Genomic DNA, 13,420 nt, shown 5'->3' on the forward strand with positions numbered 1-13,420 from the left:
GTGAGGGAGGAGGTATGGGGGCAGGTGTAGCACTTCCTGCGGTTGCAAGGAAAAGTGCCGGGTGTGGTGGAGCTGGAGGGGAGTGTGGAGCGGACAAGGGAGTCACGGAGAGAGTTGTCCCTCCGGAAAGCAGATAAGGGTGGGCAGGGAAAGATGTCTTTGGTGGTGGGGTCAGATTGCAGATGGCGGAAGTGTCGGAGGATTATGCGTTGGATCCGGAGGTTGGTGGGGTGGTACGTGAGGACAAGGGGGATTCTTTTTTGGTTGTCATTGCGGGGACGGGGTGTGAGGGATGAGTTGCGGGAAATGTGGGAGACACGGTTGAGGGCGTTCTCGACCACTGAGGGGGGGAGGTTGCGGTCCTTGAAAAACGAGAACATCTGAGATGTACGGGAGTGGAATGCCTCATCCTGGGAGCAGATGCGGCAGAGGCGAAGGAATTGGAAATAGGGGATGGCATTTTTGCAGGAAGGTGGGTGGGAGGAGGAGTATTCTTGGTAGCTGTGGGAGTCGGTGGGCTTGAAATGGATATCGGTTTCTCGGTGGTTGCCCGAGATGGAGACAGAGAGGTCCAGGAAGGAGAGAGAGGTATTAGAGATGGTCCAGGTGAACTTAAGGTTGGGGTGGAAGGTGTTGGTGAAGTGGATGAACTGTTCGAGCTCCTCGTGGGAGCACGAGGTGGCGCCGATACAGTCATCAATGTAACGGAGGAAGAGGTGGGGTTTAGGGCCAGTGTAGGTGCGGAAGAGGGATTGTTCCACGTAACCTACAAAGAGGCAGGCATAGCTTGGGCCCATGCGGGTACCCATGGCCACCCCCTTTGTCTGTAGGAAGTGGGAGGAATTGAAAGAGAAGTTGTTGAGGGTGAGGATGAGTTCAGCTAAGCGGATGAGGGTGTCAGTGGAGGGGGTCTGGTCGGGTATGCGGGACAGGAAGAAGCGGAGGGCTTTTAGGCCATCTGTACGGGGAATGCAGGTGTATAGGGACTGGACGTCCATGGTAAAGATGAGGTGTTGGGGACCGGGAAATTGGAAGTTCTGGAGGAGGTGGAGGGCGTGCGTGGTGTCACGGACATAGGTAGGGAGTTCCTGGACCAAGGGGGAGAAAATGGAGTCCAGATAGTTGGAGATAAGTTCGGTGGGGCAGGAGCAGGCAGAGACAATAGGTTGACCAGCGCATTCACGTTTGTGGATTTTGGGAAGGAGATAGAAGCGGGCGGTGCGGGGTTGGGGAACGATGAGGTTGGAGGTGACCTGAGGTGATGAGGTTGTGGATGGTTTGGGAGATGATGGTTTGGTGCTCGGGGGTGGGGTCATGATCAAGGGGGCGGTAGGAGGAGGTGTCGGAGAGTTGGCGTCTGGCCTCGGCGATGTAGGGGTCAGTGCGCCATACTACAACTGCACCTCCCTTGTCCGCGGGTTTTCTGGAGAGGTTGGGATTGGAACGGAGGGCTGAACGTTCTGTGGGGGAGAGGTTGGAGTGGGTGCCACAACGATGCCACCCGAAGGTTGCAGGAATAGCAACTCATATTGTGCTTGGGAACCCTGGTATCAATGTGGATTTCACAAGCTTCAAAATCTCCCCTCCCCCCAACACATCCCAAAACCAGCCCAGCTTGTCCCTGCCTCCATAACCTGTACTTCCTCCCACCTATCCCCTCCTCCCACCTCAAGCCGCACCCCCATCTCCTACCTACTAACCTCATCCCGCCCCCTTGACCTGTCCGTCCTCCCTGGACTGACCTATCCCCTCCCTAACTCCCCACCTACACACACCTTTACTGGCTCCATCCCCACCTCTACAGCCTGTCTGTTTCCTCTCCACCTACCTTCTCCTCTATCCATCTTCTATCCGCCTCCCCCTCTCTCCCTATTCATTTCAGAACCCCCTTCCCCTCCCCCATTTCTGATGAAGGGTCTAGGCCCGAAACGTCAGCCTTCCTGCTTCTCTGATGCTGCTTGGCCTGCTGTGTTCGTCCAGCTCTACACCTTGTTATCTCAGATTCTCCAGCATCTGCAGTTCCTACTATCTCTACCACACAGAATGGTTTAGCTTGTAAAGCTTGCAAGTCAGGAGAGTTTGATTAGAAATCTGCAGGTTATTAGAATGGAGACTTTCAGATTGGTGAAATATTCACATCATGGACCTGGAAAGTACACATCAAATTGACTCACTTGTCCATGGCAAAGAAACTGAAAGGCGGTGGTTAAGCCAATACTTACAGTTAAGGCACTTCAGGGCCTGGTTTCACTGGACTGAAGTCTCTAATGGATAATGATAGATAACAGGTTGAAACTTTATTTTGTCATATGTTACAGATCATTCTCACTGTCTTCAATATTTAGGTGGCTCTTTTATTATTTCTTCTTTCCTGTAATAAACTTCTGTTCTGGTGTTAAAGAAAATCTGTAGCCTTGTGTTACTGTGTCTTAGTGACTAATCACCATGTTAACTAATGAAAAAAAAATAAACATATGATCCATCAGGTCAGATTTTATCCTGGGACCTAATTTGTCCAAAAGTACTATATCTGGTATTATAACACAAATAATTGGAGAAGGTATTTCAATTGTAAAGAAAACTCGAATTCACATTTTGTCTCGCTGTATAATAAGTTAGCTGGCTTCACATCCACTCCCACGATTAAGTTCAACTTTTGCTTTGCTATTAATCCAGTCACTGTCTTTTACAATACATGTTGTGATCTTATAAGTGTGTTATACACTAGATGTTAACTGGTGTGAGTTGGGACTATTATATACTTTTGGGCAATTCAGAATTGTCAAAGTAAAAATATGTAGTGGATTTGGAGGATGCATGCTTGGAGATAATTTTGTTTAATTATTGTGTTTTATCAATTATTTGCTAAGAGAATAAATTTTCAAAATTCTATGAGGGTACTATGATAATGGATGGATAATAGGTCATTTCTGGACTACTTTTCTAATTGCACTGTGCTGTTCTAATGTCAGAAATACAATAATTTAGTACCCCTATTTAATTTCAGGGATTTGGCAAACAAGTGGATGTTTCATATATTGCTAAACACTACAACATGAGTAAAAGCAAAGTGGACAACCAGTTCTACAGCGTAGAAGTAGGTGATTCTACCTTCACAGTTCTCAAACGCTACCAGAATCTAAAGCCCATTGGATCTGGGGCTCAGGGAATTGTATGGTGAGTACATATTATAATTTTTGCAAAGATGAATGTTAATCTTCTGTCTTGAGCTAAGGAGCATACACAGAACATGGACAGCAAAATTCATAAATTGTAACTCTTTCCTGGCTGGCATTATTGAATGGAGCCATTTCTCTGGTTGCAGAGAAGTACTCCTTGCATAAGGTTGCTGGAGTAAGCATTAACGTAAAGGAAGTTAGGTATCTGCTTGTGCTCTTAATTTTCCCAGTGTTCCAAGCAACCGGTTAGATCAGACCTATCTGATTGCTCTGTATCTGCAAGTTTTTTTGACACGCATTAGCATGCTTGGTAAATGTCACTTATAAATGAAAAGTAGAGATTAAAATCAAACTATGAGTAATATTGTTCTTAATACTGTACAGATCACAAAATACCCTGTTCTCCTTCAGTTATTAACTAATTATAAACTTAACAGTTTCTAAATTTTCAATGTTCATGAAGGACCTAGAAGAGAAAGACTAATGAATATTTAGATTTGCACTTGCACTTCAAGACAATTTGAACTAATATCTAAATGGAAACTCATATTCTGCAGTTTTCTGAACAAGCAATATGTAAATATTTCAATCCTTTTTCAAAGATATTCTTGTAATACATGGAAAATGCTTCAAGAGAGGCTGTGGAATATATAAATTAGTCAGTAACAATGGAGTGCTATTGTGAATTTGAGATTCAACGACACCAACAACATATTTATATAGCTGCTTTAACATAAGTAAATGTCCTAAGGTGCTTTGCAGGAGCATTATAAAACAAGATTTGATACCATGCCATAAAAGGTGATTTTAGGTCAGATAACCAAATGTTTGGTCAAGAAAGTAGATTTTGGGAACTGTCTTAAAGGAGGAAAACTAGTGGAGAAGGACAACATGGGAAGTCTATAGTTGCAGCCCTTGGCAACTGAAAGTATAGCTACAAATGGAGGAGCGATTAAAATTGGGGATGCATACGAGGCCAGGATTAGAGGAGCTCAGAGGGTTGAGAGGTTGGGGGATTTGTCAGAAATGTCAAGGAACAATGTTGTGGAGGGATTTGAAAATGACAAGGAGAATTTTAAAATCAGGATGATGCTTGACTGGTAGTCAATGTAAATCATGGAGAATGGGAGATGGGACAACAGGATTTAGCATGAGTTAAGACACTGGCAGCAGAGTATTGGATGATCTCAATTTTCTGGGGGATACAGTGTGGGGGACAGCCAGGTGTGCATTGGATTAGGCAAGTCAGGAGGTAACAAAGGCATGAATTAGGTTTCAGCAACACGTGTGCTGAGACAGAATAATATTCCCAAGGTGGAAATAAGCAGAGTTGATGACGGTGCAAAATTGAGGTCAGAAGTTCACCACAAGCGAGTGTGACACCAGGCTTGTGAACACTGCCTTAATCTCAAACTGTTGTCAGGGAAAGGGACAGAGTTGGTAGCTAGGGGACAGTGTTCACAGGGGAACTGAAACGATGGCTTCAATCTTCACAGTATATAATTAGAGGACATTTCTGATCATCCAGCACCGATTGTCAGATTGAGACAATGCAAATGTAAAATAGAGTATAATGACATGCGTTTGGCAACATAACAGGGTGACCAGGCATGGAAACAGGCAGCCAGCCTGCCATTTGGAATTGTTAACAAGCCATTAAGCTTATTAATGACCCAATCACCTAATTTTTTTGAAGCCCCGTGCATCCTCCGGCTCTTGACCATGAATTAGTGTTTGTTGGTAGTTGTGATGAGGCAGCACAAGGTCAGATGAAAAGGTCTGCCACTGCGACCATTGTTGAATGTAGCAGCAGATTCTGTAGGGAAAAGTGACAATTTTGAGCTATTTGCATTTTCAATAATAGTAGATCATTCAGAGCAAACAGCCTTTAAACTCAGATCCATGACAGATTTCCTGTTTGTGGTGTTACCTCTGTCACGTGATGCTGAAATAACTGCACAAAGGCCAGTACCCATCACCCAGTCACCCTTTATTTACCAGTGCACAGTAAACAGGCTGTGGCCAGCCAGCTCAGTCAGTCCTCAACTGAAGATTCTCATCTCCTGGTTATATTGGTCAGCCTGGGCTTTCCTGATTGGGTTGTTAACCTGGACCAATCAAGAACCTCAGTTAACAAGGTCCACCTGGTTCCAATCACTACATTCCCCCCACCCCCAAGTCCAGTTACGTAGGCCTGGTCTTTCACTTGTAGCTTCTCTTGCAACATTTTCACCCCAGGTCCTGTTCCTCTGACAGAGACTCAAACACAGATGGCATGTACCGGACCGTGACCCATCTCTTGCATCCAGAACGTCTCAGAAGAGACTCCTCTTCTTCCAGCAGAAACAGTATTGAGGCTGAATCCATTTCAGACTGAGGTTTCCTCAACACTAGACAGTCTAGGTGGGCTTCAACTCGTAGGTACTTACACATACCCCACATACCAAATGTGGTCTCAGCATCTCATTTAGTGTTAACCCAAAATCACATGCCTGTGCCACTCATCATAACCTCATCAAAAATCCCAATACAGATTCCCCTGGTTCTCTAACAGCCAAATAAAGCCAATAGCATCTCAGGAGGTTTGGGGTCATAATATTCCTTACCAATCTCTCAACTCTTGGCAGGTTTTAGTGTCTGGTGCCTCTCAGAAAGTTAAGCCCCTTATAACCAAAATTGCTGCAGGTCCACATGTAGTCACAAGGATTACTCATTACTTTTCATCTGCCCCAATGTCATTTGCCCAGAAAGAGTATTATATTCTTTCCACATCCTGGGCCTAGTCTTTGATAGCAGGGTCAAGTGAGTCAAGCTTCCCAAATAAAGGCATGATGCCCAAAATGCTTACCCCCAACTCCAAGATGACTGTTGCAAGCAAATATTCATCAGGCATATCCTGTTTTCTCCCATTGCCACTGAAATAACTGCCCAGAAGCCAGTTCCTGTCACCAAGTCACCCTTTATATACCAGCACACAGTACTCTGGCTGTGGCCAGCCAGCTCAGAGTCAGTCCTCAACTGAGGAAATTCTCATCTCCTGGTCATATAATCTTTTTCTTCCTTTTTTTGTTTTTTCACAAAAGCTCAGTCCAGGACTCATACACAAAAGTTAAGTCCAGGACCAACCACTGAAATAATGGCACAAAGGCCAGGTCCCATCACCAAGTCATCCTTTAATTCACTAGTTCACACAGTACACCAAGTGTGACCAGTCAGTCCTCAACTGAGGAGATTCTAATTTCCTGGTTATATTGGTTCACCAAGGCTTGCCCGATTGGCCCAGGTTAACAACCCCAATCAAGAACCTCATAGTTAATGAGGTCAATCTGGTTGCAATTACTACAGATGCCTTGGCCGATAATTCTGATTGGTCGTGAAATACCTCCATCACAACTCTCCTTAACTTCCTTCTTTCCAAACAGCCATTGTCTGGCCCTCTATCACTTGATTGCATAGGGATGGGAGTAAGTGGAATGTACACACTGCTCTATCTCCCTCAAGCCATCAAAAAAACATACAATCCAGCCTTCTATCATTGGCCTCAGGGAAGACTTTCCTTAAACTGTATTAAAAGGATTGATCCTGAAGAAAGGAGTCTGATTCTATTAGTCACACTTCACCACAACATGTAGCTTCTTGAACCAATGGAGCTTCTTCATAACAAGTTGAACTTCACATTAAATAAACTAAACTGTGCCATCAGAACATAGTAACAGTTCGAATGAGTAGTGAGTCTGCTATTGATATAAATATGCTAATCATCAGAAACTAGATTTTTCTTTGACTTGAAAACTGACCTTTAAAAGTTTCTTTCCAGTCAAGGACAGTGTTTTAAAAATTAATCTCATTGATAGAACAAGTAACAAATTCATGAAAGCAGAAAAGTATAGGTAGGTTAAACATTCAATATGGGTATATGAGGTTGCAAAAAGAGAACTGAAGTTCAGATAAAAGGGCATTAAGAAAGATGAATGAGCAAAAGGGGAACAGGCCTGATAGGCAAGATAAGGTGGTTCAGTATTTACAGTTTAAAGTTAAATTGTGTTTGAAGTGTTTCATTTGTTGTTATATTTCAGTTTTACAGTATATCAGGCCATGTTCCAGGATTCTTTCTGAGCCTGCCGGCATTCTTAGGATTAATGGTAATTTAATGTAACTGAAATGCTCAGCAAGGTGTGCTGAGGATGACAGCAGTTTGTAGCTTTAATTCCTACCAGTTCAGTGCCATAATTCTGCTAAAGCAATAAATTACTGAATACAGCTCAGCTGGAAGATTGTGTTCATTTCTGGGGATGTGACATTAAAAGGGATCTCAAGGTATTGAAGAGTTGTGGAGGAGATGTAACCGATTGGGAGCAAACATGAAAGGCATCAGCAATGTGAAGAGTCAGGATGAGCTGATATTGTTTTCATTAGAATAATGATGATCAAGAGAAATCTAAGTCAAAAATGATGAAGGTTTTTGGATCATGGAAATAAGGAGCTAATTTCTTCCAAAGGCAAGAGGGTCAGTACCAGGGAACACAAACTTATGGTAATCAGCAAAAGAATCAAAGGGAAGATGAGAAGGCTTTCAGTAACATGTGTTATTAAGATCTGGGAAGGGGCCGAAGTTCATTCAATTGTTACTTTCAAATGAGAGATGTATTTGTATCTGAAAAGAAATCTTTTGTAGCGCCAAATGGGAAAGCCATTAAGAGAGTCGGATTAATTGGACACTCATTTAGTGGGGTGAATGGGGTGAATAACATCTTTTTAGTGCAGTCATGATGATGGTGTGTTACATTTTAGTCAGTAGTCTTAGTTGAGATGGAAAAGTGCATTTTTACATTGAGGTTGTGGTCTGGAGCTTTGGATAGTAATAACACAGGCTCCAACATTCTTTCCATCCCATGGCTTGCCATGTGACATTGGCAGAGTTGCAAGGGCTTGTAGGTTGATACTCAGCCTGTTTGGCCAAATTATGAATGCAGTTCCATAAGACCGTAAGACATAGGAGCCGAAATTAGGCTATTCGGCCCATCGAGTCTGCTCCACCATTCAATCAAGGTTGACAAGTTCCTCAACCCATTCTCCCGCTTTCTCCCCGTAACCCTTGATCCCCTTGACAATCAAGAACCTATCTATCTCAGTCTTAAATGTACTCAATGACCTGTCCTCCACAGCCTTCTGTGGCAGTGAATTCCATAGATTCACCACTCTCTGGTGAGAAGTTTCTCCTTATCTCCGTTCTAAACGGTCTTCCCTTTACTCTAAGGCTGTGCCCTTGGGTCTTAAACACTCCTACCAATGGAAGCATCTTCCCAACATCCACTTTGTCCAGGCCATTCAGTATTCTGAAAGTTTCAATTAGATACCCCCTCATCCGTCTAAACTCCAATGCGTATAGTCCCACAGTCCTCAAACGTTCCTCATATGTTAAGCTTTTCATTCCTGGGACCATTCTCATGAACCTCCTCTGAACCCGCTCCATGGTCAGTACATCCTTCCTGAGAAAAGGGGCCCAAAACTGTGCACAATATTCCAAATGTGGCCTGACCAGAGCCTTATTAAGCCTCAGTAGTACATCCCTGCTTTTATATTCAAGTCCTCTCAAAATAAATGCCAACACTGCATTTGCCTTCCTGACTACTGACTCAACCTGCAAGTTTACCTTGAGAGAATCCTGGACTAGAACTCCCAAGTCTCTTTGCACTTCAGATTTCTGAATTTTCTCCCCATTTAGAAAATAGTCCATGCTTTTATTCTTCTTACCAAAGTGCATGACCTCACACTTTCCCACGTTGTACTCCATCTGCCACTTCTTTGCCCACTCTCCTAACCTGTCCAAATCCTCCTGCAGCCTTGCCACCTCCTCAATACTACCTGTCCCTTCACCTATCTTTGTATTGTCTGCAAACTTAACCAGAATACCCTCAGTTCCTTCATCTAGATCATTAATGTATAAAGTGAAAAGTTGTGGTCCCAACACTGACCCTTGCGGAACACCACTTGTCACCGGCTGCCATCCTGAGAAAGACCCTTTTATCCCCACTCTCTGCTTTCTGCCTGACAGCCAATCTTCTATCCATGCTAGCACCTTGCCTGTAACACCGTGGGCCTTTATCTTACTCAGCAGCCTCCTGTGTGGCACCTTATCAAAGGCCTTCTTGAAGTCCCCTTGTTTGTCAGGTCCTGGGGTAGCTTTTGGCTCAGAAAAAAGTCTTTGCTACATTTGTACCACAAGAGCTCCCCTTAAGTGCTGTCTGATTAGTTAATTCTAAGTGATTCTGTTGAGAGGCCAGCAGACCACAAGTATACCTTGGAATACAGCAAAGGCTTGGCTGCACCAGACCTCTGCTGTTTCCCTGAACTCCTTGTGGGAACTGGTGAGGGGTGGAAACTCCAGCTTCCACTTACTTTGATACCTACACCAGCTTGGGATCTCCCGATTGTTAGGAGTATTCCATCACATTCCTGACTTGTGTCTTGTAGACAATGGACAGGCTTTTGGGAGTCAGGAGGTCACTGCGGTATTCCTAGCCTTGACCTGCTCTTGTAGCCACTGTATTTATATGGTGAGTCCAGTCAGTTTCTGGTCGATGGTATTGCCCAGGATGTTGATAATGGGGGATTCAGTGATGGTAACACTATTGAATGTCAAGGGGCAGTGTTTAGATTGTCTCTTATCAGAGATGGTCACTTCCAGACATTTCTATAGTGGGAGTATTACTTGCCACTTTTCAGCCCAAGCCTGGACATTGTTCAGATTTTGTTGCATTTGGACATAGATCATTTCAGCATCTGAGGAGTCGCAAATGGTGCTGAACATTGCGCAGTCATCGGCAAACATCTCCACTTCTGACCTCATGATGGTGGGAAGGTCATTGATGAACCAGCTAAAGATGGTTGGGTCTAGGACACTACACTAAGGAACTCCTGCAGAGATGTCCTGGAGCTGAGATGACTGACCTCTGATAACCACAAACATCTCCCTATTTGCCAGGTATGACTCCCAAAGTGGAGAGTTTGCCCCCGATACCCATTGATACCAGTTTTGTTGGAGCTTATCAGTCAAAAGTGGTGCTAATGTCAAGGGCTGTCACTCTCACCTCACCTCTGATATTCAGCTCTTTTGTTCATGTTTGAACCAAGGCTGTAATGAGATCAGGAGCTGAGTGGCCCTGGCAGAACCCAAGCTGGTCATCACTGAGCAGGTTATTGCTGAGCAGGTTCTGCTTAATAGCGCTGTTGATGATACCTTCCATCACTTTACTGATGATCAAGAGTAGACTTTTGGTACAGTAATTGGCTTGGTTGGATTTGTCCTGCTTTTTACGTGTAGGACAAATCTGGGCAATTTTCCACAATATCGGGTAGATGGCAGTGTTGTCACTGTACTGGAACAGCTTGGCTCAGGGTGCAGCAAGTTCTTAAGCTCAGGTCCTCAGTACTATTGCTGGAATGTTGTCAGGGCCCATAGCCTTTGAAGTATCTGGTATCTAATTGGCTGACGCCTGGAAACTGTGATGCTGGGGACTACTGGAGGGGGCTGAAACAGATCATCCACTTAGCATGTCTGGCTGAAGATTGTTGTGAATACCCCTCCTCCAGTGAGTTGTTTAATTGTCTGTCACCATTCACAACTGGATGTGGCAGGACATGCAGAGCTTAAATCTGATCCATTGGTTCTGGGATCACTAAGTTGTGAATGTCACTTGTCATTTATACTGTTTGACATGAAATTAGTTCTATTTGGTAGCTTCACCAAATTGGCACCTCATTTTTAGTTGCACCTGGTGTGTTCTTGGCATTCCTTCCTCCTGCAGTCTCCATTGAACCAGGGTTTATCCCCTGGCTTGACAGTAATGGTAAAGTTGGGAATATGCTGGGCCATGAATTTGCAAATTGTATAGAAGCACAATTCTGTTGTTGCTGATGGACCGCAGTGCCTCATGGATGGTCAGTGTTGGGTTGCTAGATTTGTTCAAAGTCTGTCCCATTTGGCTCAGTGATGGTGCTACTTGATGTGTGATATTCTTAATGTGAAGACAGGACTTCATCTCCACAGGAACAAGTATAATGGTCACTCTTATCAAGTGTGTCATTGACAGATATATTTTGACAGGGAGATAGGTGAGGAAGAGGTCAATTATAATCTTTCCCCTTGTTGGTTAGCTCACGTAACCCAGTCTGGCAACTATGATTTTAAGGTGGACTGCAGCGATTCAAGAAGGCAACTCACCACCATGTTCTCAAGGGCAATTAGGGACAGGCAATAAATGCTAGCCAGCCAATGACGCTCACATCCCACAAAATGAATAAAAGAAAAGAGCCGATCAGCTTAATCTGTATTCCTGCTGCCCAAACCATTCTTGGTAAATCTACATTGAAATCCCCCACCCACAGTTGTTTTGTGCCACCCTCAGTATTTGCTCCAATTATCGTTCAACGTGGAAGAGCATTGATTCATCAGCGAAGGGAGGACGGTATATGAATCAGCAGGAAGTTTCCTTGCCCAGGTTTAACCTGATGCCAAGAGACGTTATGGTGTATGGTTTAAGGAGGTGGAAGTAATAATTGTAACTGGATGTGGGCAGAGGTGAGATATATTTTCAACACTACACATGATAAGAAATGCTTAACCCTTGTAACAAGTAACATTAACACCACACAAGTGCCAGGCAATGAACGTCTCCAAGAAAAGAGAATCTAACTATCTCCCATTAACATTTAATGGCATTTCTAACACTGCATCCCAACTAACAACATCCTGAGGGTCACCATCATTCAGAAACTGAACTGGACCATTCATATACATACTGTGGATGCAGAACAGGTCAGATATTGAGAATTGTGCAGTGAGTTATTTACTTACTGCTCCCAAAACCTGTTTACTGTCTATTTGATACTAGTTAAGACTTTGACGAAATACATGCCATTTTCCTGGATGAGGGCATCTTCAAACACAATCAAGAGGCTTGACACTATCCACGACAAAGCAACCTATTTGATTGGCACCTCATCCACCACATTCAATATTCACTTCCTCCACCACCATGCACAGTGGCATCAGTACATACAACCTATAAGATGTGCTGTAGCAACTGACCAAAGGTTCCTTTAAAACCTTCCAAACCCCGAACCTCTGCCACCAAGTACCGACAAGGGCAACAGATCATGGGAGCAGACCATTTGCAAATTCACCTCTAAGTCCCAACACCCTATCCTGACTTGGAACAAAGTTACTGTTCCTCCACTGACCCTTGGTCAAGATCCTAGACCTTCTTTACTAAAGCACTGCTAGGACTGCAGACACTCAAAAAGGGACCACATTCTCCAGGGCTTTTTGGGGATAAATTCTGGCATAGCCGGTGGTGCCCACATCTTGTGAAAGAATAAATTAAACAACAAACAGTGGAGTTGAAGGGAAGGAAGTTAGGAAGCCTATTAATGTCCAGTAAATATGTATAAATTGTCTTCATTCGAGATAGAAGAAACAATATGGCCTGCAGGGAAATAGATTCTGAGAGAACTAGTTTGCTCTGTACTGACACGAGGTGGTCAAAAACCACAACTACAGAAAGACACTTTTTTAAAAAATCCTAACTCTCTGTATATTATGTAGCCATTTAAAATCTTGCTAAAGTTTAAACATTTCCCTTTCCACACCAGGGTCACCAAAGCAAGTTATAGCACCATTACGCCTTTATTTCAGTATAAACTAATGAAAAAAACCTAATGCCTTTTGATCTGTGTGTCTTAGTTATTCATTGTCTCAGACATGTTTTTTTCATATTTTAACGAAGATCTATAGCTCAGGTTGAGGTTGGAGTTATTGGTTGGTTCGCCGAGCTGACTGGTTTTCATGCAAACGTTCCATCTCCCTTCTAGGTGACATTGTCAGTCCTTTGTAGTCTCTGTTGAAGCGCTGTTGTTCTGTCCCGCTTTGAATTTGTATGGTCTGGTCTGTCATGGTGGGCAGTCTTGTTTCCGGATTTATACTGTAGTGGTATGTGGATGGGGTCTATTTCAACATGTTTGTTAATTGCATCGGTGGTTGAAAACCAGGCCTCCAGGAATTCTCGCACTTGTCTCTGTCTCACTTGTCCTAGTACTGTAACTTTGTCCCAGTCAAAATTGATGCCTTTCTATGTTGGAGTGTATTGAAACGAGGGAGAATTGGTCGTCCTGTTTTGCTGCAAGTACGTGTTTATTTTAAGGGGGGGTTTAAACACCAACTTGCAGCAAAATGGCATGAC

General features: G+C 43.7%; 1 protein-coding gene and 1 long non-coding RNA gene across 2 annotated transcripts in view; one reads left to right on the forward strand and one right to left on the reverse strand.

Moving 5' to 3' along the window:
• The window catches only part of mapk10 (mitogen-activated protein kinase 10), a 214,336-nt gene that overhangs the window by 96,093 nt on the left and 104,823 nt on the right, over positions 1 to 13,420 (forward strand). The window contains exon 3 of the mRNA XM_020527900.2: positions 3,008 to 3,177. Within this exon, the coding sequence (XP_020383489.2) occupies positions 3,008 to 3,177 (170 nt within the window). The remainder of the gene's footprint in view (positions 1 to 3,007; positions 3,178 to 13,420) is intronic.
• Positions 3,956 to 6,079, reverse strand: LOC125484441. The gene is made up of 2 exons (XR_007263273.1): positions 6,028 to 6,079; positions 3,956 to 4,995 (listed from the first exon to the last, which is right to left on the reverse strand). It is a non-coding gene; the product is annotated as an uncharacterized LOC125484441 (long non-coding RNA).

This window comes from Rhincodon typus, chromosome 1 (assembly GCF_021869965.1).
Source record: "Rhincodon typus isolate 14 chromosome 1, sRhiTyp1.1, whole genome shotgun sequence".
NCBI classification, from domain to species: domain Eukaryota; kingdom Metazoa; phylum Chordata; class Chondrichthyes; order Orectolobiformes; family Rhincodontidae; genus Rhincodon; species Rhincodon typus.